Below are 27980 nucleotides of genomic sequence, written 5' to 3' on the forward strand. Positions count from 1 at the left end.
AAGTCCACACCACACCATCAATGTGTGAGCTGAATCAAAAGCTTGAAGAAAAAGTGCAAGCTCGAGGAAGCCAAACCCCCCTGTCCAAATGGTTGTTCTATTACCATCCCTATTTTTTCATCGATATGCTTACTACAACTAGTACCATCCCTCTTGTAACCGCTAACATTGTCACGTCCAAGAAGCATACCACTGTTACTATCACCTTTAAATCCTCCAAACCCAAACAAACCAAACATATAACCCGATAGGGAAGAGAAAGAGAGTGCCTGTAAAGGAGAGAGAAAAAGGTGTAGAAGATTCAAACGTTCCCTTCAATTATTTTTTTATATATAGAAACTTATGGGTAATTAAGAAGTATATATCGTCCAACAGATCCATGTCCAACACAATTGTCCAAAAAGGAAAGAGGAAAGAAGTAACACTAGAAAGGAGAAATGTTGTTTAGAATAAAAGACAAGTCGTCTACAGATGATAGACCATGGACAACTAACACTTAGTAAATTCTAAAGTGTTTTTAACAAACCAAGAACAATTGCACCATAATCCACTATCTGAAACATGAGGTGAATTCTCCGAAATTCGCTCCACTATCCTCATAAAGTCCACACATCTCCCACAATATTAGTGACACCTAATAAGTAGACTCACTCCAAACTCTCTATTAAAGGGACCAAGCCTCACCAAACTATGGTATGCATAACTATTTATCCACTTCTCATACTTGAGTCCTTGAGAGAAATACTGAGTTAACCATCAGAGGGTCTTTGGCCGGTTCCATTCCGATCACCTTCGATAGTCTTTCTTTCTTTTTCAGGTTGTTGATCCACCGTTGAGTTCGGAGCATACGGCCTACTAATTTCATACATCATCAAAAACAAACATACACATTTGGTTCTCCATAAACCTTGAGAAAACCAAAGAAACCTCAACCCCAACTAACCTAAAATGTGACACAATTAAATGTAAAATAATTTTTGGCAACCCAACCCAAACTATCAACCCCTACTTTTAGCCATTAAAGTTTGGGCTTGATTTCATTTTGCCCCTCCATGTTTGATTCTATTTTCATATTGACTCTCTTATTCATTCTTGTCAGTAATATGACCCTTAAGGGTCCTTTTATGCTTAAATATTTTATGAAATACTAATTCTAACTTCTAAATTATTGAGGAATGCAAGAATATCATTTTTATAGGTAGGGAATTTTTTTTTGAACAATCATATAACTAACGACAATGAATGATAGAGCCAAAATGAAAATTTAAATGAATAAAATAAAGATAATCCCAAACTTCAAAAGGCAAAAGAGTTTATAATTAGTTTTTAATCCAAATGATCTTTTGATTTTTTTTAAACATTTAATGATAGAATTTTATTTTAGAAGAATTATATTTTAATATTCAATTTATATCGTATTATTGAAATATTTTTTGTAAGGACCGAAATTAAGTCCTTAGCCCAAAAGATGGATGGACTTAGGCCCAAAAAGCCTTAAACAATAAATTTGTAGAGAGTGGGTTGGAAAACTGGGCTAAAATGAGTTGGACAACAAATAATATGGGTTCAAATGACAAGAACAGGAAGATAGATTGATTTAAACTAAATATATCGCCCTCGGCACAATCCGAGGAGATCAGTTTTTATATACTTCTCACAAGTTTGGTTACAAATTTGTTTCCTGATTGCTATAGTGTTTCTCTCTTGATTTCTTGATCCTTTTCCTTTGGGGTTTCTTACATTATATATCTCCCTTTGAATGGTCTTGGGCCTCCATTTGTTGATCATCCAAGCCACTACTTGAGTGCTTGTCCCATCGGACACCCTTTCTGACCCTCTATGAATTAGGGTAGCCAAGGCAGCACTGTTCAGGGGTCTTCTCCACATAAATGTGGCCAGAAAGTTAGCTGCAGAGCATTCAATGCGGTGGCAGCAACTTTTCCTTAGATATTTCCTAGCTCTCATTCTTCCAGTACGTTCATAGTGCATGTCTTTATCAATAGAGCCTCCTGGAACGTCACCATGGATGGCAGGAGGCACATCTTGATCTTCGTTGCGTTTAGCCGAGGGGATATTCCTCCTCGAACAACCTCTCCCAGCCATTACGGTCATAGTCTGCCTGTGAAGTTCAAAGTATTTCGCCTTTCTTGCTATTGATCTATTCTGGGACCATTGTGCCTCCTCAAACAAGGCCCAAGGCCCAATACATATTTGGGCCTGCGTCCCCACATTTTTCTTTACATATAATTCTCAAACATGCAAAAGACTATTATATTTAAAATTAGAATTTTGATGATTTGTTTTCATATATGAAGGTGTTATAAGGATTGTTAAATATTAGCGTTGATATTTCATGATGAATATATTGGAATAGATGTGGAAGCAGAAGTATGAAGAATAGAATACAAGAACACAAGAGTTATATGATTCAGTCTTATGGTCTACATCCATGGAGGAAACCTTAATAACTACATCTTTAACATATAAGAGTGTAGTACAAATTTTGTGTTACAATAAACTATAACATGTGTATATATAGTAAACTAAACCTTAGACTAATAGACTTCTAATATAAGTAGGAGACTTGACTTACATACAAAGTAGGATTGAGTTCAAGCTTATTACATTAAACTAATATATCTCTAACAAGGATTATTGATGGAAAGAGATGAAGGTTGGTGTTTAAGAATGCCAGGGTTGGATGGAAATGAGATTAGGATTGTTACTTGCATGAGAATGATGGATGGGTTGAATGGGTTGTGACTTCTTTTAGGGAATCTATACCTAAAAGAGAAAAATAAATAAATAAATACTAGAAAGAACTTGCACAAAGGCAAAAACTTGTTTATACTTCAATAATTATGAGATAAAAGTTACGAGTTGAGTACTTATACAAGGAATTGCTCCATTCCTATTACTTGTTCATTCATCGCATGTTCTACCAAAGATTTAAAATGTTAATAGATCACTTCCAAAAATTTCTTTGTTGTTTTAAATTATTTTTATGATCTATTTTTTAGTTTTTATAAAGAGTCGGTGTTCCATAATGTGCATCTATCATATAACTTAAAGTAATGCATGTTCTTTTATTTTCTACTATCTATTTTATTATTTAATTTTAATAATATTGTTAAAATATTTTTCTTTTTAAATATGATTCTTTATTAAACATAGAGTTATCCATAATCCAATTAGATTGTTCAACTCTTGGTGGCCCAATCCGATACCCAATTGATCCAATGAGAGCGGCAGTCACAACAAGTGTGCAGCTTCAAAGCTCGATTCTAGCGGGTAGTGCCCTCTAAGAATCGATAGAAACGATCTGACTAATCCCTCTCCCCCCCCCCCGCCCCCCGGTTCAGATATCCATTGTTTATGGTTAGAATCGTCACCGTTATCAAAATTGACTCAACCCATGGAAATCTGACTTGATCCGATCCATTGATGCTCTCCGGTCGACTACAAGTCCTTCGTTTTGCCACCCGACAAGATTGAGCTGAGCTTAAATCTAACTAGACTTAGCCCATAGACACCCCTAATTAAGTTGTACATGACACATGCATAGTTATAGTTTATATAAATAAAATTCTTGCCCAATAAGAATTTTAAAACCCAAATTTTTCTATGGATTGAGATCCCATTTTTAAAAAAATTAATTTTCAGTGCCAATTTATGATAATATTTTACTTTTTTACTCTTTTCAAGTTACCAAAAGCAGTTTTCAATTTAAACCCTTCATAGTTCATACCATCAAACCATGTAATACCAATATCCCATGCGGTATGCAGCAGGGGATCTCAATTTCTAGCATGGTGGCATGTTTAACGAGAAATTATAAAGTTCTTATGGTGGATAAGTGATGTGATCCACTATTTCAGTAAAAGACTCTCATTTATTTAAAATTGTAGAGTTTTAAATAAAAACTAAATACTGATTTAACAATTTTAAATAAATAAAAATCTTTTATTGAAATGATAAAAAAAATAACGTGACTTACCATGAAAAGGCCAAAAGGGTATAATTCAACGCGTTCAACACAACGCTCCTTTTGCAACGGAAATTTCTTCCCCACTGCTTTCACGGAAAATTCCTACACTTATTATTAATAATTTCTTTGTGGGCCCCTTTAATGAAAGAAAGAGAAAGTTGTCGCCTTGTACTCATTTCTCACTAGGCGTTTAATGCGGTTGCATCGGATCTTACGATAAATAAAATACGGTTTGAATTTATCTACATATAAATATAAGTAGTCTCTATCAATCTTAAATTCTTGATTGACCACAGTTTCAAAAATCAAAATGCTATCACTCGCTTTTTCAGTTTTCACTAAAAATATTGAGTGTGGGCCTGTGGGTCCGTGTGCACTCTTCCTCTCCGTAGATATTTAATACGCTTGCATTCATTCGGGTTAGAACAAAAAATACGGTTTATCCTCCATCTTCTTGTCACCCCGTGACACATTTAGGAAAATGCTAAGTCGAAAATATTTTTATAATAAATTTTAGGTAATAGTAATAATTTATTATTAATTTTAATTTAAACTCATTACTAAAAATTAGTATTTTAATCATATTGTACTACTTAAGATTAATTAAGAAACTGTCGTGAAAATATTATGAATTTACCATTCATGAACCGGTGGGATTCACGCGTGAGTTATGACTCTTTGTGCAGACGTTTAATACGCTTGCATCAGGCTATATAAATGTATCTCCAGGATTGGAAGGCAGCTGCTAACAAAAAAAACTAGTTCAAAATGCTAGAAAATGGCATGAGAAGAATGGAGTCAAAGTACATGATGGTGCCATCATCCCATGCAAAACTCGTTAATGAAGTCCTAAATTATTATGTTTCACAGATTGCATGTATTTTTATGGCCTTCCCCTCACGGTTGATATTGTACGCTTCCTCCACCATGGTTACTATCCTTTTGCATCTTCCTCACGAGATCGACAGCGAAGACGGAAGCTGGGTTCCAACCGTGGTCTTCAAAGATCAGCCAACGCCATACAACGCCTTCCTAATCTCCATAATAATTGCGTTTACGGGAGCCTTTTGTGCTATGATGGTCCAGCACAGGCCAAGAGTGGAAAGCTTTTGCAGGGTTTCTGCCTTGCTTTCGTTGCTATCTTCCTTATCGTTGTTCTGCTTTGCCGTAGCTTCTTCGGATTTCTGGGGCGTATAGGCCAGACTAGTACTAAATCATTACGTCTATGGGAGGAAGAAGGTGGAGGTCATGGCGGTGTGGTTGACACTGCCTGTATTGTGTTTTACTTTTTGTTTGCGTCTACCGTCGCCTATGATGATTGATCCGTATTAGATACTGTAATTTTTTGTATTAATAATATATTTCTTTCTTTTAATAATAAAATTTTTTTTTTCATGAGTTATGAGTAGTAATACAAGTTTTACTTCATTATTATTTTTACATTATAAATTGATGTGTTTATCTCTATGTATATTTTTATATATTCAGAAAGTTAGTTATGGCATTTTGTATTGTCAAAAATACTTTTAATTTAATTAATTTATCATTATTATTAAAACATATAAAAAAAATAAGGTTAAAATAGCAAATTGATAAAAATTAAAAACATTTATTCAAAAAATAAAAAAAAAAAACAAAAAAAAAAGCGAAAAACTGATGGGTGAAAACTCTCCACAATGCTTATCACAAAAAAAAAAAAAAAAAAAAAAAAAATCCCGCTGTTTCTTAAAAATAAAAAAATTTCCCATTACCTCCTACATAGCCAAAACCACCCCATCTTCTCCTTAAAGGAAAAAAAAAAAAAAAAATTGCAAGTTTTCTATTAAAAAAAAATCCAATCCCAATTCTACCCCCTCCCCCCCCCTCCCCCCCCCAAAAAAAATAAAAAAGCTATCCCGCCTTCTAAATAAAAACCACCCACCACTAGCGAGTGTGGCTCAACAGTAGAAAACCCTCGAAAGCTCCATCTACTTAAAGGTTCGAGTCCCAGCTCATGCAACTTTAGGTCATGGGTTGTTTCGGCATTTGATCCAAGCTATCTCAACGTTATAAAACATAGGCATGAGTAGTGGTATTCCCTGTTGGGCACTGGTGGTACTCTTGGGCTTACCCAAATTGTACTTAGGGACATAAGACAATGATTACACACGTGAACCCCATTTGTTTTGTTCTTCAAAAAAAAAAAAAAAAACCCTCATATCACATCAAAAAAATAAATAATAATAAAAAAACCCACGAAACCAATTGCAACTTCTTGAATAAATAAATATATATATATATACACACATAATCATCTTCATCTATTCCTCTCTTTCCCTTTCTAACGTTGTGGTCCCTCAAACTGCAAATCCACAATATTCCTTCAATTTCCTTTTTGTTTTTCATTCTATTTCTAATAGACACTATTTTCTTCCGCACTCTTTGTGAATTCTTCTCAATGGTCAAACGTTTTCCTGCCAAAATTGCAAGCCTTGGAACAAAATTTATATTCTACTTTCTCAACTACATATATTGTGAATGGATAATTTTATGACATTTGTAGAAAATTTGGTTATGAATGTAAAATTATGAGGCGAAACTAAAAAAAAGCCTCATAACACACGCGAAACGCATATGAAGAGACTAGTAAATAAGAAAGAGTCCATTCAAAATTCAGTTATCAGAAGTTGTATATTATGCTATTTCAGTATTTTTCTGTGGAAATTTTAAATTAAAAAGAGATAAAAGTTTTGGTCATATAATCAAAATAATTTTCCTTTTCACATTACAACTATATTATCGTAATATCAATGTTACAACATTTGGTTCATTTATTTGTACAAAACATTACAGTAATGTAAGATCACCAAAATATTCACATCACTATAAATCATTGTAATGTGATTACCTTATTGAATCGTGGTAATCTTATATCACTTACTCGTGAGAATGACTAAAATACCAAAAAACTCTATAATACCCCCAAAACCTCTTAAAAGACCAAAATACCATTGGAACCACCAAAATAACTAAAATACACTCTAAATGCCCAAAATACTCCTAAAACCACCAAATTGCCCCCTCTAAAACCTAAAAAAATATCATAATACCCCCAATACCTCTAAAATAACCAAAAAAAAACCCAAAACCTTAAAAAGACCAAAAATACCCTTTGAACCACCAAAATAACTAAAATACACTATAAATGTCCAAAATACCCCTAAAACTACTAAAATGACTAAAATACACCCAGAATGTCCAAAATTCCCTTAAAACCACCAAAATACCTTAAAACCTAAAAAATAACCATAATATCCCCAATACCTCTAAAATAATAGAAAAATCCCCTGTACGTGAAAGTAAGATTTTAAGGACTAGATAAAGGTATATGTAAATCGTAAACTTATTACATTTAAAACACCATTTTTCAAAGCTTAAAAATGATATTTTTCTATTGTGGAATTGGAGTAATGAATTGTAAAAGAGAGTAAGAGTAGATGTACTTGGAAAACCCCAAAAAAATTGGAGGAAAACCACAATGGAGCAAGGATTGAATGTTACTACTCCGAGAAAGACTGTATTTGATGAACACTAAGAAAAGATACAAAGTGAGCTTTATGCTACCTTTTTCAGTGTACATTTTCTCTGTTCTTCTTCTCTACCTAGTACGACCAGCTTCCCCTTCTTTTATGGTACAAGAAGGGCATCTAGATTACATGTTGGTGGCAACATTCTAGTGGTGCACTAGATATGCCAATATAGGTACAACCATGTATTCCTTAGCCTATTGTTGGAGAGAGAGAGAGAGAGAGAGAGAGAGAGAGAGAGAGAGAGAGAGAGAGAGAGAGAGAGAGAGAGAGAGAGAGAGAACAACATTGGGCATGATCATGGGTGGATATGGTTATGGGTTGTCCTCCTTCTGTACCAATGAGAGCTTCCACGAGTGTAATGCCTCTGTCCCTACAGCTACAGGCAGCTAGCTAGCCAATGAGAGTATTGACTTAGTCTCCTTTGGGGAATGGGGGTTGGACTCGGACTGCTCATGATACTGCTCCAGGTATAAAGCAACAGAAAGAAGCACAGCACAAGAGAATTGGAAGTTTATCTAATTTGGTTGGAGGGGTGAAAAAGTGAGAGGATAAAAATGGTAAAATGATGGAAAAGTGGGAGGATATAAAAAATTTTAATTTCTCTTCTTTTTGTTTGGTTGAGAATAGAAAAGTGGAGAAATAGGAAAAGTGAGTTTATATAAATTTACTCATATACCCTTGTTAAAAAATAATTGTCAATTAAAACAAATAAATGACAAACAACCAAAAAAAATCACCCAATTCATTAAAAAATAAAAATCATGTAAAAAAATGTATAGTTAAACAAAGAAAAAAAAGAAGAAAAAAGAAAAAGAAGAAGGCAACGCCTAGGAAATACAAAAAACAGAAAAAAAGAAAAAGAAAAAGAAAAGAAGAAGTAGAAGAAGAAGGCACGCTCACCGTAGGATAGGAAAATAAAAAAAGACAAAAAAAGAAAAAAGAAAATAAGGGAGGCAACGTCCCAAGACGAGTCTTTTGGCTGAATATTGATAAATTCAGAGTTTATTTGCGTTATAGGCACTGTTTCAAGTTATTTAGAGAAATGAGGAAAAAGAGTGAATTTCGGCAACGGTGTTGTCGAAATTCAACAAAAGTATGAGAGAGAGAGAAAAGTGGGAGAGAGAAAATTTTGAATTTTGGTAATCACATTACCGAAATTTCTGCTGCCTAAACTAGCTGACCGAGTGTGTGCTGTGTGCTCGAAGTGTGAAGTGCTCAAAAAAGAAACCAATTGTGGCAATGCCATTGTCGAAATAGGGGAAATTTTTTTTTTGTGTGGCAATTGTGGCAATGCCATTGCCGAAAATGAGAGGGGAAAAAAAAATAGTGGTTGCCGAAATCTAAGGAGGAATTAAAAAAAAAAGTGTTACATCCACAATATTTTTATAACATTTTTCACAACAAATCACAAATGATTAGTTATTATTAGTTCAAATTTGAATTTAATACTGAGATTACTTTTTTAATCCAACAATAACAACCTACCACTTAAAATTTGTTGTAAAAATATTGTAAAAATTGTGTGCACTTAAAATTTCTTAAAAAAAAAAATGGAATGGAATTGTGGCAATGGCATTGCCGAAATAGGAGGGAAAAAAAATTTTGCAATTGGTTTGTGGCAATGTCATTGCCGAAATAGGGGTGAAAAAAATTTGTGGCAATTGTGGCAATGCCATTGCCAAAAATGGGAGGGAAAAAAAAAATAGTGGTTGCCGAAATCTGGGGAGGAATTTAAAAAAAATAAGTGCTACGTTCACAATATTTTTACAACATTTTCACAACAAATCACAGGTAATTAGTTATTATTAGCTCAAATTTGAATTTAATACTGAGATTACTTTTTTAATCCAACAATAATGACCTGCCACTTAAAATCTGTTGTAAAAATATTGTAAAAATTGTGTGCACATATCATTTCTTAAAAAAGAAAGAAAAGAAAAGTGGAATGGAATTGTGGTAATGGCATTGCCGAAATAGGAGGGAAAAAAAATTGCAATTGGTTTGTGGCAATGCCATTACCGAAATAGGGTGGAAAAAAATTTGTGGCAATGCCATTGCTGAAAATGGGAGAGAAAAAAAAATAGTGGTTGCCGAAATTTGGGGAGGAATTAAAAAAAAAAAGTGCTATGTCCACAATATTTTTATAACATTTTCACAACAAATCATAAGTGATTAGTTATTATTAGTTCAAATTTGAATTTAACACTGAGATTACCATTTTAATCCAACAATAACAATCTGCCACTTAAAATTTGTTGTAAAAATATTGTAAAATTTGTGTACTCATATCATTTCTTAAAAAGGAATGGATTTGTGGCAATGGCATTACTAAAATAGGAGGGAAAAAAATTGTTCCAATTGGTTTTGGCAATGCCATTGCCAAAATAGAGGGGGAAAAATGTGGGAATGAATTTGTGGCAATGACATTGCCGAAATAGGAGGAAACAAAAATTTGGTTGCAATTGGTTTGTGGCAATGGCATTGCCGAAATAGAGGGAAGAAAAAAAAAATGGCAATTGATTTGTGGCAATGGTATTGCCGAAATAGGAGGGGAAAAAAATGGTTTGTGGCAATGGCATTGCCGAAATAAAGGAGAGAAATATAAAAAAAAAGTACGCATATTCTTATTCTTATTATTTCTTTCAATATTTTTTTGACCGAAACAGTTTGGTTTGTCATGTTCTTTTATAGTAAAAGTATCCTACGAAAAACCGTTTTCTCTCTAGAGAAGAGGAAGAAGAGCTCGAACGTAGTAATAAGAAGGTAAAGAATGTCCGTCATGCTGGCTTCTCTACAGGGCCGGCAGCAGGGTCTAGCTCCTTTGGGGTAATGGAAAGTCCTGAGGCAGTGGAAGCTTCCTTTAAGGACAAGCTTTTGGGGGAGATACCAAGAGCATATAACCACGCGTTTGCCTTTGACGAGAACATGGTTACAGATATAGACTCCGATGAAGAGATTGAAGAACTCAGAGAAGGGTTCGCTGCAATAAAGCTCTCCAAGGATGTTAAGCATCGTATCAGAGCAGCCTGGGCAAGTTCCTTTATTGTCAAAGTTTATGGTCGAGCAGTGGGCTTTAACTATATTCAAACAAAACTCAATGCACTCTGGAAACCAACCGGCAGACTGGATATCATTGATCTTGGAAAGGAGTTTTTTCTCACGTGATTCAGTTGCAAAGAGGACCATGATATGGTTCTTAGGAGAGGTCCATGGTTCATCGGGGACCATTTTCTCTCGATACGGCCTTGGGAGCCCAACTTTAAGCCATTGACGGCGAGTGTGCCCACCATTGCCGTGTAGATCTGACTTAACGAGCTTTCTATTGAATATTATGAAGTTGAGGTTCTCCAACAACTAGGAAACTCCATTGGGAAGGTTTTGCGGATAGATACTCACATAGCAGCAGAAACAAAGGGCCGCTTTGCGAGACTTTGCGTGCAGGTGGATATTGACAAACCGTTAGTCACCACAATCCTGGTTGGAGGTATGAATCAACCGGTGAACTACGAAGGTATTCACAAATTATGTTTCACATGTGGTCGTATTGGACACCGCAAGGAAGCGTGTCCTTATGCTATCCAGAAACCATCTTCACAAGAAAAGGTAGGCAACGCCAGTGGGGCTGGTTCGTGCAGCAACTCACACGAAAAGTGTGATCAGGTGGACCCCACGCCAGGGGATGAACCTACACCCTCTAAGCAAGAGGACGAATACGGTCCTTGGCTGGTGGTATCCAGAAAACGACAAAGCAACAAGACTGCGAGGGGAGTGCATGAAGTGGGTACGTTTGGCCATCTCAGAGTAAGTGGTGGTATGGCATGCCTTCAAGTGGGGCCAAGGGAGGTCAGTCTAACTGGCCAAGTTCATTGGAACAAAACCTTCATGACTACGGGCTCTAGGCCAGCAAACAAGGAAGATGGGCCAGTGAACACGGTCTATTTTTCTACAGGCCCATCACGCATTAATATGCCAATTATGGGTCAGTTTAACACTGGTGTGTCCCCATCCCCAGCCCACAGATTGTCGGTCAGGGGCAAAAAAGGCATTGCTCGTGGTAGGGCACCTTTATCCTCTAATGGTTCAGCCACAAATCCTACTAACATTCTAAATCACAATACTACGCCTCCATTACCGAAAAGCAACAGCCATGGAGCAAGTCATAGTAGCGAGTTCATCTTCTCAACAAAGAACGACTTGGTGCTTCAATCTGGAAATTCAAGTAAGCCAGCTGCGTGTAATGGGCTGGTGCAACAATAGGATCAAGGGAGTTTGGAAAATCATCTTGAAAGCAGCGATGGAGTCCTCATCAGTGACGGTTCCGCTTTGGGGACAAATTCCAATTCCTTAGTGGGATTTGCTAACCGTCAGTCTAGCTCTGGAGGAGGAGAGATCGACCATGTGGAGAACGGTCTCTTGCGAGATGGCTCACTCAAAGTTTTTGGCGGAGTAGAGACTGTTGGAGGTCTTATTGACTATCAATTTATTAGAGATGGGAGTACTGGAGTCTTGACCGACACTCATGATAGGGAAGGGTCACTCAGTGGTGATGCTCAAGAAGATGGGATGGAATTTGATGGAGGAGGAGGAGCTTCTACCTCCGGTTGATGTTTGTCCTTTTCCCCTCATATCTTATATTATGAATATCATCGTTTGGAATAGTAGGGGTGCCTTAAAACCCAGTTTTCAAAGTCATATTCGGGAGCTGGTTCGTGTTTATGATCCTGATGTGTTTGTGGTTATGGAAACTCGCCTAGGAAGGGAGAGAGCAAAAGACATTATAGACAGATTGCCGTTTGATGGAGCGATCCTTACAGATACAATCGGCCGTGCTGGGGGATTGTGGCTTTTGTGGAATTCAGATAAAGTAGAAGTCACACTCCTGGCCAAAACAGAGCAAGAAATACATGTTACCATTAAGGTACGGTCCTCAAACTTATCCTGGTTATTTTCAGCTATCTATGCTAGTCCTAGGTTTGCTGAAAGATCTATCTTATGGAATAATCTAATAAATGTTGCGGAGTTGCATAGCATGCCCTGGGTTATTACAGGGGATTTTAATGAGCCACTTTCTAGTGCTGATAAGTTAGAAGGAAGGGATGTTAGCATCAGGAAATCTCTCCTTTTAAAGGATTGCCTGGACAGATGTAATATGATTGATTTGGGGTTCTCAGGTTCAAGGTTTACTTGGACTAATCGCAGAGATGCTCCCGTTCTCATCCAAGAAAGAATAGACAAATTCTTTGTTAACCCTGATTGGTGCACTCTCTACCCTGAAGCTAAAGTTTCCAACTTAACCAGGTGCCACTCGGACCATTGTCCAGTTATTTTGGAAACTAGACCTTCTGAATGGTCCAGACCTATTGGGCCATTCAAGTTTCAGAGTTTTTGGCTTTTAGACCCCTCCTTCCCCAGGGTTGTCCAGCAAGCTTGGAGTCAGGGCCATCACCTTCAGGATGCTATCACTAGATTCTCTCGGGATGCCACAGACTGGAATAAAGTCCATTTTGGAAATATTTTTGCAAAAAGGAGAAGGGTCATAGCCAGGTTGGATGGAATCCAGAGAAGTATAGCTTTTAAGTTGTCCCACAGTCTTGTTAATCTAGAAAGGCAGCTCCAAGCAAAATTGGCTGGTGTTCTCAATTAAGAAGAAGAGCTTTGGGCTCTGAAATCTAGAGTGAACTGGATGATGTTCGGTGATCGTAATACTTCCTTCTACCATGTTTCAAATCTGGTCCGAAGGAAGAGAAACACTATTGGAGCTATCATGTCTAACACTGGTGAATGGATGCATGAAGAGTCTAAGGTGAAGGAAGTGATCCGGAATGGGTTTTCAGAGTTATACAGTACGTCTATTGCCTTTGCTCCTCTCCATATCCCGGCCGCTAGTACCTGGCAAGCTCGCATCATTGATGAGGACCGTGACAGTCTTGAAGTAGATGTTACTGATGAGGAAATTAAAGCAGGTCTCTGGTCAATGAAGGCTTTCAAGGCCCCTGGGCCTGATGGTTTACACTTTGGTTTTTTCCAACGTTTTTGGCTTGTAGTAGGCAGGTCAGTTATGGAGGAAGTTAAGAAGGTCTTCCGGTGAAAAGAAGTTCTGGAGTTCTTAAATAGGACCCTCATCTCTCTCATACCCAAAATTCCTGGTCCGGAAACCCTTAGTAATTATCGCCCAATCAGTCTTTGTAACACAGTGTACAAGATTGTATCAAAAATTCTGGTTGCTAGAATGAGGCCGCTGCTCGGCCAAGTCATTTCTCCGCTCCAGACCACTTTCATCCCAGGCAGAAGGGGAACCGACAATGCCATTATTGTCCAGGAACTTATTCATACTGTTAGTAAAAAGAAGGGAAAGACTGGGTATATGGCAATTAAAATAGACTTGGAGAAAGCATATGATAAGCTTGAATGGAGCTTTATTAGGGAGATGCTTATCAGAATTAATTTTCCTCAAGGGATTATTAAGCTTATCATGAGCTGTGTTTCCTCGGTCACTACATCGATCTTAGTTAATGGAGTAAGGTTGGAGCAAATTTCTCCCTCTAGAGGAATTAGGCAGGGAGACCCTCTATCTCCGTACATCTTCATTATTTGTATGGATCTCCTTAGCCAACTCATTGAAGATCAGTGCAGCACTAAGAGATGGACCCCTGTGAAATCAGCTAGGGGAGGCTTGGCTTTCTCTCACCTTTTCTTTGCGGACGACTTGGTTTTATTTGCTAAAGTAGACTAAGCAAACTGTACCACAGTCCGAGAGGTGTTGAATAAGTTCTGTGATCGATCTGGGCAAACAGTTAGTGAGGCGAAATCTAGAGTCTATTTCTCGCCAAATGTAGATAGGGACATGAGAGATTCTTTGTGTAATATCTTGGGTTTCCAATCTACCCCGAATATTGGTAAGTACCTTGGTATCCCCATAAAACATCCTGGCCCTTCAGCAAATGATTTCAACTTTGTTTTGGACTGGGTGAAGCAAAAGCTCTCAAGCCGGAAGGCAAACCTGCTATCTTTGGCGGGTAGAGCTGTTTTGGTGAAGCATGTATCCTCAACTATCCCTAATTATGTCATGCAGTGTTCTTACCTCCCTGGCAAAATTTCTGAGGGCATTGATAGAGTGAATAGGAATTTTCTTTGGGGATCGTCGGAGTCTGCTCGAAAGACTCATTGGGTGAGTTGGGAGAAGGTTACCAAGACTAAGGAGGAGGGAGGATTAGGGATTCAGTCTGCTAAGGGAAGAAACCTAGCCCTTTTAGCAAAGCTCAACTGGAGATTTCAGACTGAAGGAAGCTCCCTATGGGCTCAAGTGCTCAAAGGTAAATACTGTAACACCCGAAGAATGAAATCGAGAAATGGTGACAAATTACCCTGCTCCAGGGTGTGGTCAGCAATGAAAAAGGGAGCTGAGGTATTCAAAAAAGGAGTTAGGTGGACTATTGGAAGGGAAAGTAATCTCAGTCTATGGAATGATAACTGGACTAAGCTTGGCCCTTTACTGCAAATCATACAGGGACCTATGACTAGTGAAGCTATGGAGTTAAGGATGAAGGATGTTGTCTCCGTCGGTGGGTGGGATTGGTCCAAAATTCCTATTGTTCTTCCGGATTTAATTAAACTTGAACTTCAGGCAGTCCCTATTGCTTTGGCTTCAAGAGGAGGGGATAAGCTAACTTGGATAGAATCCGACCATGGCACGTTTAATATTGGGTCAGCTTATAGGTTAGCTTCAAGGGTGGATCATGACATCCTTTTTTAGGGTAACTGGATTTGGAAGGTTAAGGTCTTGCCTAGGATTCAAACGTTTGTCTGGCTTTGCTTACATAATAGTATAGGAGTAAGGGATTGTTTATTTTCAAGGGGTATTGTATCTGATCGTTCCTGTCCCATGTGTCATTCATCCAATGAGTCCATCATGCATGCTCTAAGGGACTGTGCCGTGGTGAAACATATCTGGATCCAATTGGGAGTGTATGATGTTGACAAGCAATTCTTTGAGAGAGGCATTCAGGAGTGGCTTAAAGTTAATGGTACAAACAAACATATCACGGGTCAGCTTCATATTCCTTGGAATCAGCTTTTTCTTTTTGCCATTTGGTTAATTTGGAAGCACAGGAACCATATGGTCTTCAGGAATTCTGGACCGAACCCCAACTTGGCAAAGGAAATCACTCTAAGATCCTTTGAGTACTTCTTTTGTGCTGCACCTGATAAGGGGTTCGTTGATAGAGTTACTAGACCAATCCTATGGTCCAAACCAGTGGCAAGATGGATGAAATTGAATACGGATGGCTCTTCTCTTGGAAATCCAGGCTTGGCAGGGGGAGGGGGTTTGATTTGCAATGAAGAGGGCGCTTGGGTAGCTGGCTTTGCTCACAAAATAGGAATAACTTCAAGTTTTCTTGCTGAACTTTGGGCACTTAGAGATGGCCTTAATCTTTGTATTACTCGTGGTATAGCAGCTGTTGAAGTAGAATTAGATGTGAAGGCTATTGTGGATGCTGTTTCTAATCCCAAATATTCTAATATTTGTGCTTCAGTACTCATGGACGATTGCAGGCACTTGATCAAGCAGTTCCCTCAAATTTGTTTTAAACACTGTTACTGCGAAGCTAACCGATGTGCGGATGCTTTAGCTAGAATGGGAGGTCTTCAAGACGCTGATTTTATTGTTTTTTAAAGTCTGCCTGTGGACATTTCTAGTTTTTTAGATTTTGATATCAGTGACCTGTACCTGAACAGGCTCTGTCCTGGTTCCTTGTTTGCTGTTTAGTTCTTAATTTTATTCCTCTTAACCAAAAAAAAAGTATCCTACAAAACAGATAAGGATAGATTCAAGTACAATGAGTACATTGAATCTTATTTTAAAGTGCACGCTGTAAACAAAAACAAAAAAAGTACATAGATTCTTATAGAAAAAAAAAATTGATTGATATGCACGCTGTAAACAAACAAAACAAAGAAAGCATATAGATTCTTACATTAGAAAAGGAAAAAAATGATTGATGTGCACACTGTAAACCAAAAAATATAAAGAAAGTACATAGATTCTTACAATATGGAAGAAAAAAATGATTGATGTGCACACAGTAAACCAAAAAAAGCAAAGAAAGTGCATAGATTCTTTTATAATATGGAAGAAAAAAAAAATATTGATGTGCACACTGTAAACAAAAAAAAAAAAAAAAAACAAAGAAAGTACATAGATTCTTTCAACACGGAAGAAAAAAATGATTGATGTGCACACTGTAAACCCAAAAAAGCAAAGAAAGTACATAGATTCTTACAATACGGAAGAAAAAATTGATTGATGTGCACGCTATAAACAAAAAAAAAAAAAAAGCAAAGAAAGTACATAGATTCTTACATGCACGCTGTAAACAAAAAAAACAAAGAAAGTAAACAAAAATAATTCATTAATTGAAAATTTGAATAATAATAACAACAACAACATATACTAATAATAACAATACATAATATTAAATAATTTCAAAATTAACAAAACACATACATAAATTTAATTAGAGAGTTGAGATGCTTACCACAATTGTGATGCCAACTAAAAGAGTGAGAATTATAGAGTGATACTTGTAAAAAAACACACACACACACACACACACACACACACACACACACACAATCAGATAACCATAAAAAATAATTCATTAATCTAAAATTTGAATAACAACAACAACAACAACAATAATCATAATCATAGGCATACAAATAATATTAACTGCAACTACAATAATACATAATATTTTACAATGTATTAGCTTCTAATATTTACAAAGCACATGTTTATACAATAATAATAAATCTGTTAATTTCTAGAGCTATAAGTTAATAAGCAAAGCAAAAAAACTTATATTAACAAAAAACTTACAATTCTTAGTTGTGCACACTGAAGTAAAGTAAAAGAGTAACTTTGCAATCGGAGGACCTTATACTGTGAGGAGATGCAATTCTAATTCTTCAGCAAAGGAGGAGAAATAAAAAGACAAGGGCACTTGCCTTGCCTTTTATTACAAACTGAAGAATAAAAAGACAAAAAAGAATCGATGTTGGAGATTTAGGCATGATATGAGCCTGACAAAATATATTCCCCGCAGAGAATAAGAATCAGATGAGATGAGGAGTTGAGGTGATTGAATCTTTGTTTTTTTGGTTTACTTTCTTTACTTTTTTTTGTTTACAGCGTGCACGTAAGAATCTATGTACTTTCTTTGTTTTTTGTTTTGTTTTGTTTTTGTTTTTTTTTTTTTTTTTTGTTTTGTTTACAGTGTGCACATCAATCAATTTTTTCTTCCGTATTGTAAGAATCTATGTACTTTCTTTACTTTTTTGGGTTTACAGTGTACATATCAATCATTTTTTTTCTTCCGTATTGTAAGAATCTATGTATTTTCTTTGCTTTTTTTGGTTGTGTGCACATCAATCATTTTTTTCTTCCATATTGTAAGAATCTATGTACTTTCTTTGCTTTTTTTAGTTTACAGTGTACACATCAATCATTTTTTCCTTTTCTATTGTAAGAATCTATATACTTTCTTTGTTTTTTTTGTTTACAGCGTGCACATTAATCATTTTTTTCTTCTATAAGAATCTATGTATTTTTTTGTTTTTGTTTACAGCGTGCACTTTAGAATAAGAATCAATGTACTCATTGTACTTGAATTTATCCTTATTTGTTTCGTAGGGTGCTTTTACCATAAAAGAACATGACAAGTCAAACCGGTTCGGTCAAAAAAATATTGAAAGAATAAGAATATGCGTACTTTTTTTATATCTCTCTCCTCTGTTTTGGCAATGGCATTGCCACAAACCAAGTGGAACAATTTTTTTTCCCTTCTATTTCGGCAATGCCATTGCCACAATTCCATTCCACAATTTTTTTTGGAGAAATGATATGTGCACACAATTTTTACAATATTTTTACAACAAATTTTAAGTGGCAGGTTGTTATTGTTGGATTAAAAAAGTAAGCGTAGTGTTAAATTCAAATTTGAACTAATAATAACTAATCACCTATGATTTGTTGTGAAAATGTTGTAAAAATATTATGGACGTAGCACTTTTTTTTTTTTTTTTTTAATTCCTCCTCAGATTTTGGCAACCACTATTTTTTTTTACAACAAATTTTAAGTGGCAGGTTGTTATTGTTGGATTAAAAAAGTAAGCGTAGTGTTAAATTCAAATTTGAACTAATAATAACTAATCACCTATGATTTGTTGTGAAAATGTTGTAAAAATATTATGGACGTAGCACTTTTTTTTTTCTTTTTTAATTCCTCCTCAGATTTTGGCAACCACTATTTTTTTTTCTCTTCCCATTTTCGGCAATGGCATTGCCACAAAATTTTTTTTCACCTATTTCGGCAATGGCATTGCCACAAACCAATTGCAAATTTTTTTTCCCTCCTATTTCGGCAATGCCATTGCCATAAATCCATTCCACATTTTTTTTTTCGAGAAATGATATGTGCACACAATTTTTACAATATTTTTACAACAAATTTTAAGTGGCAAGTAGTTATTGTTAGATTAAAAAAGTAATCTCAGTGTTAAATTCAAAATTTCGGGAATGTGATTACCAAAATTCAAAAATTTTTCTCTCCCACTTTTTCTCTTTCTCTCTCATACTTTTGTTGAATTTCGGCAACACCGTTGTTGAAATTCACTCTCTTTCCTCATTTCTCTAAATAACTTGAAACAGTGCCTATAACGCAAATAAACTCCGAATTTAGCAATATTCAACCAAAAGACTCTCCCAAGACAGCACCCAAAAAAAAAAAAAAAAAAAAGAAAAAGAAAAAGAGAATTGGTTGCACATGGGCATTTTTGTTCATTAAGTAGCCTCACTTTCTTCTTTTTGTTTTCTCTCTAATTTGGGGAGAAAACCTTTTGGTGGGTTTAGAGAGAAAACACTTGGATCCTACCATTTATTTTTCTTCCTCCCCATCCAACTAAATACACTCCAAAAAGTTTTCATTTCCAATTTCTCTCCAAAGTTTTTCATCCACCCTATTTCACCTTCAAACAAACACACCCTAAGTAAAACGGGGAAGCAAAATGCATAGATTTGAAAGATTAACGCTATCAACTATAGTGAAAATCAGATACAATCACTAACTTTTTCCAAAAATTGGTGCAAAAGAATGCCTCACATTCATCTCCTAAGGTACATTGTTTGGAGGTACCACATGTCCACTTTACCAGACGCATCATGTCCCAAAAATCTACTCCCTTCAACAATACACGAAGAAATCAGATCCTATCACAAGAGACATCTATGGAACATGACAAGGAATGCATTACTTTCGGCTTACATGTGCATAGATAGTGTTACGAGAAAAATGGACAATATTAGATTTTTTTTTTTTTTTTGACAGTTGAACCACTATGAGGTTTTAAATGTAAGATTTGAAAATGTAATAGATTTAACCTGAAATTACTCTTTTAAGTCCAAATCTAACAAGATAAATGTAACTGCTCGTGCGTGTGTGTGATGACTAATTTGACATGAATTATTAAGAGTGAGGAAATATGACATAAATGGAATTGGGCACAAGCGATGAGAAATGAGATAATGGCTTCTTTATTATTATTTTCTTTCTTTCTATTTAAAAAAAATATGATTGACTATATAACTTTGAGAAAGTTTAACTTTAAACCATAGTTTTAAGTTCAATAGCAAAAATAAATAATTTAAAAAAAGGTTAATGCAGAGAAAGAGAGACCACTGCCCACCACCTTTGATTTGGGTTAGCTAGTATTGGAGAACTGCAGTTAAGTAATGCTTATTATCTTTTTCTATAAGCAAAGAGTAAATGTATTAAAATAGAAAATAAAATGTACTAGAAGTAAATTTTTTTTTACTTTATTTTTTGCTATTTATATGTCTTCCAAGTGAGGAGATGATTGACGTTTCTTTTTGGGATTTTATGAATTTTTTTGCCAATTAGAAGGTACGTTATTTAATTTGCAATATTGGAATGAATGAACACATATCTTATAATCCTGTGCAACTTGGGGATTGGAGATGACACTACTACGCTTCTCTCTCTCTCTCTCTCTCTCCCTCCTCCAATCTAGTGAGATTAACTTTATTTTTTATATTTACATAACCGGATTACAATAATTTGATTCTAGGGTTGAATTTGTTAACATGTTAAAAGTTCACGATTTCGTTTTTTACTTTTAAAAGTACAGGGTTTATTTTGTTACCACTTACCACTCTTAAACAGGCTAAACTATAGGATTTTAAGTGAAAATTTTCTATATTTAATGTAGTTAATCATTTTGTCAAATTGAATCTTAATTTGACTAATCCATCTCAATGGGTGATTTGCGCGGAATAGCTTAATTGGTAGTCTGACATTAGTTGGGGTCGCATCACAACATTTTATTTCCACTCGCAAGTTGCAGGAGTTTTTAATTGTATTTGCTTGAGGGCTTAAATAGAAGTTGATTGAATAACTGATTAGAGTGAATTTGAAAAGCTGCAAATCTTACTGGAATAGATGCATCCTACTCCAGATTCAATCACACTAGCAACTATATTATTATTGTTATTAACACGGTATAAAGTAACCTGAAAAAAGAAGCAGAGGAAGTAAAATACAATCTAAATAAATGTTATTTTATAACATTTCAGACTCTCAAATCCAGTTCGCTATGCCGAGCAAAGATTAATTGAATCAACTTTAGATCCATTTTATAATCTTTATCCCTTCCTTCTTATTTTAAGAAGATAGTGTTTATTTTGTTGTTTGGTTTGGGTTCTTTCTTTACTGTTCCTTTGTCCCGCCAAAATTTTTGTTTTAATCAACCAAAGCCATGGGCATGGAATTTAGGAATCACAGCAAACGATGCTTTTTTCTTATGTGAATGCAAGCCAAAGTCTGTTGCCATTACTGCATCTGATCCCTAACAAATCAATTTTGCCAAGCAACAGCAAGAAGCATGGCACAACTCACAAGATGTTAGTCTATAAAAGTGAAATATGGTATAAAAAAATGCATAAATTTGGAAGATTAATGCTATCAAATATGGTGAAAATCAGATACAATCACTAACTTTTTCTCAAAAAAATGCCGTCAATATTACTGCAATGCCTCACATTCATCTCCTAACAGGGTTTCCACCTCGAGGTGGTGCATCGTATGCACTTGTACCACGGGCAGGGGGTGTTGCAGACCCATAAGGCACATTGTTTGGAGGTGCCACATGTCCATGAGGCCCAGCAGCACCTCTGGACTGTGCATCATAGCTAGCACCCCTGGATGCGTCATAAATAGGTCCTCTCTGTGCATCATAAATAGCCCCTCTCTGTGCATCATAGTTGGCTCCTCTCTGTGCATTATAATTAGGCACTCTCTGCATATCATAACCAAGTCCTCTCTGAGTATCGTAACTAGGTCCCCTTTGGGCATCATAGATAGGCCCTCCAGATGGATCATATCCAGCTCCTCTTGGTACATCATAACCTGGCCTTGCAGGGGCATGCCCAGATTGAGCTCCAACATAAGCAGGAGTGCCTGCGGCAGCAGTAGCTGCTGTAGCAACAACACCAACACTAGCAGGAGGGCCACGTCCCTATTATACAAAATGCCAAGAGTAACATCAATTCTCAGCTTCCAAACCTATAAGTAGCAAAAGGCTGGCTTTTTAATTTAAAACTTATAAAACTAGAATATGAAGAAGTGATTTCCCTTCCAAAAAATTTCAGCTAGGTCCAATGTAACCTTTTGTTTCTTTGATCATTGTTCAACATCATCTAGAGCACCAAAAATAATAACTTCCGAATGTTTCCCATATGACAAAAGTTCCAACCAAAATTAAGTTATCTGTCTCGTTTCTGTCAATGTCAAGTTTACAATAGCAAAGAGTGGTTAAGCAAATTGAGTTTTCTTTACTGTTAAAATTTAATACACTTTTTGTATTATGACCATCAAAACAATTCTAAGCACCATCATTTTTGTGTCATCTCAAGTCAGAAATGGGGAAGGCCAGAAAGAGCTAGTGTCAGTCTAATGAAAGTTTTAAGTATTATTTTCCCTAAATTCGCGAAAGAATCAAGTATCAGCAAGATATCTAATCAATCATTTTTGGTATATGAAATAGGACTTCAAGACCAGTAAATTAGACACTCCAAAATTCATTATTCTAAAATTGCTTTTTTGTTCGCCAAAGAGTTTATTTTCCACGACTATACTTTCTTCCTCTCTCTTTAACTTTGGTACGTAGCTACAAAACTATTTCACCATTTAGCAACCTGGAAAAATCTAAAATTTGCACCAGCCCTTAGCTCAACAGCAGTATATAATTCCAATAATCACGAGACTGACACCTTGAAACAAGGAAGCCTACTCAGCAAAGTTTGAATAAAATAAAGAATTATTGAGCACATAGCTCAGTCATCAGTCTGCTGGTGTTTTTTTTTTTTTTTGGAAAGGTCAAAATATATGCATAGAAGTTTCTGAGCCTGTCACATAGGATGCAATTACCACTCCCACCCCCGTCCACCCCTCCCCTCCCCTCCACACCCCCTCCCTTTTTTTTTTAGGTAACAAAATTTATTGAAAATAAAGATGAGAAAACAGTACAATTGTTAGGCACATCCATAGTACACGGGAAGCATAAAATAATCTGAGCCAACAACCATAAGGCTAGGTTCTAAAGTCAAATCTTTGGCCTGACCCCACTCATATAGGGACCCTACTTCTGAAGCCTTAAAAACTAAAAAATTGGTCTAAAAGGCAATGCACCTAACATAACCTTGATATGATATCTGGCACTTCCCCATCAAAGACAACCACATAGGTTACTTGTGAAAAAAGCATGCATCTCAAGAAGGTTTGACAACAATCAGAACACTTAAAACAATTACGAGCTTATTTTCCCTTTCATTACCTGTTAAGTGCTACTAGAAGACATAGAAATCAGTCAAATTACTTCATACAGTACATACTATCTTATATATTTTCTTGCAAAGTTGCAAGGATGCATGTCATATATATACTAATCAGGAAAAAATAAAAAAGATTGCATGTCATATATTTATATAGAGAAGAAGGTTTTTCTTGTAGTTAACTATCTATGAACAGATTTTTGTTTCTGAAGTTTCTGAATGTCCAACTTCTTGCATTCATGTCAAGGTGGTGCAATCTGGTTTGAGTCCATTTGTCAATTCATGACAGAATCTCTCTGAGGCAGATAAAATTTTAAGTATGCATTTTTAGTACGTTAAATTTGAAAAATAGTTCTCCCTTTTCTTCAAATTAAATGTAGGAAAACTATAATACATAGTACTAAAATAGTACCATGATATTGCAATAAAAATAATATGGCATGTGGAATGACACACCTGGGGAATATTATAGCCATCTTCATAAGTATTTTGTCCAACAGGATTCCCAGAAGCCTCATTCTCATTTTTACCAGGTGTGCCACCATACGGACCACCTACATTTATATTATAATTGATACATATGAGCAACCCAATACATGACACTTAAGAAAACCAGAACCTTTAGATGAAAATAGTAGAAATACCAGTTCTTCTATCAGTGTTAGCACTATTCGATAACTCTGCTCGAAGCTTCTCCAGTTCCTTGGACATGGTAATGTAGTTTTGCTCCATCAGCTGAAGCGACTCAAGGTGGTCATTGTACAATTTTTTCTCATAGTCATAAGTTGCCCTGCATGAGTAGAAAATTATGATTTTTCTTTTTCATCTACAACCGAACATCAAAAGAGAAGACAAATACATCATGGTGGACAACAACTCCAAGTCTCCAACAGAGGAAGTTCAGCTCTTGAAATCTTATAGAGCAACGTGGGTACAAGAATTATAATGTCCAATCATATACTTTCTATATTAAAAAAAGAGAAAAGGGTTCAAGAAATAATAACTTGCTATAGCACTTCTGCAGGGAACTTCCTACACCACCAATTAGCATATTATTTAAATTAATTTAATTATCAGTTTGACAACTTCAAGTAATAGACACACGTATAACCTGATTTCAAAACTGATTAAAAAGGGAAACTTTTCAAAACCTGAAAATTTGAACTGAGATGCCCATACACTAAAATTATTCATCTTCCTATTGTTTGGTGTAGTGGTAAAAGTCTTGGGTAGTCAAGCACAAGTGCAGAGGTTCAGTTCTTCAAAGTGGCTACTTTAGGCAGAAACATTAAAGGGTAGGACCATATCCAGATCTCCCCTTCCAGTTACCCAATTTAGTAGGAACAAAGTTGACAAAATTGGATAATAGCCTTCACCCATCAATTGAAGACGATCTTGAAGTTTCTATGAGACAGCCATAAAGAAGAGCATTACATACCTACAGTGCTGATATTCCCGTCTGAGGCTCTCAAGTTCTGAAACAAGAGCAGGAATCTGCTGAATATCTGAGTGAGCCCTCTGAAGATCTAGAGACAATTGCTGATGTCTAGCAAGAAGTTCCTGCCTTGCTACAACCAAGCCCTGGGACTCTGCTCGTGCCTGCTGTAACTCTAACTTAACAGGCTCTGCTGATTGCAGTTCAGCTTCCATCTTGGCAATCTTGTCCATATGGCTCCTCATCTGTTGTTCTCTCTCATCCTTTACAGCTCCTATTTGAGCGTGCATTATCTGCAGCTCATGCTGTGCAGCAGCAAGTTCTTGTCTCAAGGCCACATGGGTGGCAGCAAGCCTTTGGTTCTCTATGATAAGTCTCTGCATCTCCATGTGTTGTGCTGCTAACTTCTGTTCCATAACTTCGGGGGGAGGTATCATATCAAAAGGTGGAAAGCCACCTGGTGGAGGATGTATGCCATGACCATATGGCTCTGGATGTGCCATTGCAGGGCCTGGAAGAGGACGCCTTAGATGAGGAGGTGGTATTCGACCTTTGCTTCCCATTTTGAGTAGTTAATTTTAATCTGCACTAAGAAGTATAATTAATAAGACTACAGTATAACAGAGTTATCATAATGTAACATGGAAAAGTATTTACCTGAAAGATGATTTTATGCCAAGTGAAGTCAGTAGAAACAGAATAGCATTGCAAATTTGATAGTTTATTTCAAAATCAAGACATTTAAATACCAAGAAAGGCATTACTCAAGTAAGCAGTAAGTATAAATAATTTCACTGCAATAACTACAAAGTATAAAATCTGAAGAAACTAAAATATGGGAGTCTGGATGTCTAGATGAAATAAGATGGTGGGTAAAATCTAATCAAGGGAAACGTTATATCAACTGCAGTGGAGTCAAGATTGGAGCTCAATGAGACAAACTGAGAAAGATGAAAGAAAATTTGTTTATCTGCAAACATGTCCAGACTATATGGGAACAAAAACACGTATTCAACCCAAATCATCAAAATAACTTGTCTTTTGATAATACTACTTCTAAGCACCTTTTGTTTTTGGCCAATAGCCTTGTAGCTCAACTAGTTGACACCTATGGTATGTCCAGGACATCCAAGGTTCAAACCCCCCTCCCCCGTTGTGACTATCGAATTATCATAAAAGCAACTTTTTTATAAGTAAATAATTTTATCAAAATCTGAAAAAAGGTGTGATCCCAGTTCACTAGCTGTAGATAACAGGAACACAAAAGACAGGAAAAATAAATAAATCTGAAAAAGAAAACAACTATGAAAAACTCAAGGAGGCCAAAAAATCTAGGAACCCTCAATAAAAAATGATGTAGGCGGCAACTTCCACTCATACAAGGACTTCAGGAATATATATTTCAGCTTGGTCACGCTAAGTTCTTCACCCTCAAAGAACCTGGCATTAACTTCTTTCCAAATGCACCACAAGACAGAATGGAACTACTCGTCCTTATTATGTAAAATTTAAAGCTGAAGTGTAATATTGTAATGTGCTGTTCAAGAGGTACATGAGTATTTTTTTTTATTTTTATGTTTTGAGTCCTTTTTCTATTTGGTTCAAAAGTTCTTGATTGCTTTTCACTATTATTAGGAGTGCTGGTATTTCTAGGAAATGGTTATTAGGAGTCCTAGTCTTTTTCTAGGTATTAGCAATAGCCTATAAAAGTGTCTTTATGTGTCCAACAAAATAAAAAAGTGAGATTTTAATAAAACTCCAATGGCTTATTTTAAGCTTTGAGGGCGTGATTGCCTTCTCCTACCTAAGAGTAACTGTTAAGATAACCTGGGTGTGATTGCCTTCTCCCACCTTAGAGTAGTTTCTTAGGATAACCTAGAGTTTTATCTTTCATTTTTTTTATAATTAATAAATTTTATTGAAATCAAAAGAGTCACCCAAGTATACAGGATGTATACAAATGGGGACAAAACAGTCAATCACGCAAATTACAATGGTCTATCAAATCACAAATTTAATATAAAGAATAGCAATCCACAAGAGACATCAAATTTATTTTAAGATCAGGCAAAGTTTTTTCATAATTCTCAAATAGCTAGTGAATGCAAAAACAGCTATCAAACAAATTAAAGATCCAATAAACCCTTAAACATCAAACCTAACTCAAGAACCCTTCAAAATCCGCATCAAGAAACCTAATCTAGTGCTGAATTCCTAAAAATCCTACATCAAAAATTGGTATCAAAGCCCATTCAAGCTTCTGTCTTGCATCATTAAGTACAACTTGCCAAACTTCTTTCTAAAATTCGGATAGGCATTTTGAAATTTCTCCTGTATTCAATGCACATTTCCAAGAGTTCCCAATGTTCCAATCTCGCTCAATCTTACTTTCCTCGACTAAAACCCCAAATTTACGCATGTGTTGCTACATGCTTTAATAAATTCACTTATACCCAGTTGGTAACACATTATCAAACCGCACTTATTTTTGAAAGTAAAGCTTTTTAAAACCTCATTCTTTTCTAGGTAAATCTTTTTCAAACAACCCCATTTAAAAAAAAAAAAAAAAAATCTGAAAAATAAGTTATTAGATTTTTACTTTATTTTTTCTTGTTTTTCATATGAAGGGTTGGTCGAGTAATTAGATAAAGGACAGAACTTTTGATAAACAACATGTGGGCACTGGAAACATCAAACAACAAAAGATAAGATTGTTAAACTCTGTATGTTATGGCATTTATAAGAATAAGAAAAAAAATAAAAACATAATATAAATCTACGGTAATTGATAGTTGATAATGATGATGAGAATAAATAAAAATTGAAATGAAAAGTATTAGGGTATGTTTCAGAGAAGATGACGACGTCGTTTTTCAGCTTACCTGAGCAACCGGAAATCGATTGGACGATGATGAATTAGGAGAGAGAGAGAGAGAGAGAGAGAGCTTTGGGGTTTGGAGATTGTTTGGAGCTTTTGTTTGTTTGTTTGTTTCTTTCTTAACGCAGCGAAAGAGCAAGAGGAGCAATTGGCTCCTTGATTCTAGAAACAGTGAAAATTGGTACTATGTGGCCTGGGTGAGA

The 27980-nt window shown here is 35.8% G+C and overlaps 2 protein-coding genes across 3 annotated transcripts; one reads left to right on the forward strand and one right to left on the reverse strand.

Moving 5' to 3' along the window:
- Positions 1 to 12193: 12193 nt before the first annotated feature.
- Positions 12194 to 13201, forward strand: LOC126700321 (uncharacterized). Its single transcript, XM_050398415.1, has one exon. It carries the CDS (start codon positions 12194 to 12196, stop codon positions 13199 to 13201), a length of 1008 nt encoding a protein of 335 aa, XP_050254372.1.
- Positions 13202 to 21557: 8356 nt separating this feature from the next.
- On the reverse strand, positions 21558 to 27979 carry LOC126713970 (protein FLX-like 2). 2 transcript variants are annotated; one of them, XM_050413946.1, is made up of 5 exons: positions 27782 to 27979; positions 24903 to 25487; positions 24109 to 24254; positions 23921 to 24018; positions 21558 to 22149 (listed from the first exon to the last, which is right to left on the reverse strand). In XM_050413946.1, exons 2-5 carry the CDS (start codon positions 25460 to 25462, stop codon positions 21676 to 21678), a joined length of 1278 nt encoding a protein of 425 aa, XP_050269903.1. In that variant the 5' UTR covers positions 25463 to 25487; positions 27782 to 27979; the 3' UTR covers positions 21558 to 21675. The 2 variants fall into 2 exon arrangements, with proteins under 2 accessions (XP_050269903.1, XP_050269902.1); XM_050413945.1 differs by having other exon boundaries at positions 24903 to 25482; positions 27782 to 27978.
- Between the last annotated feature and the right edge of the window lies 1 nt (position 27980).

Source organism: Quercus robur, chromosome 2 (genome assembly GCF_932294415.1).
Source record: "Quercus robur chromosome 2, dhQueRobu3.1, whole genome shotgun sequence".
Lineage (NCBI taxonomy): Eukaryota > Viridiplantae > Streptophyta > Magnoliopsida > Fagales > Fagaceae > Quercus > Quercus robur.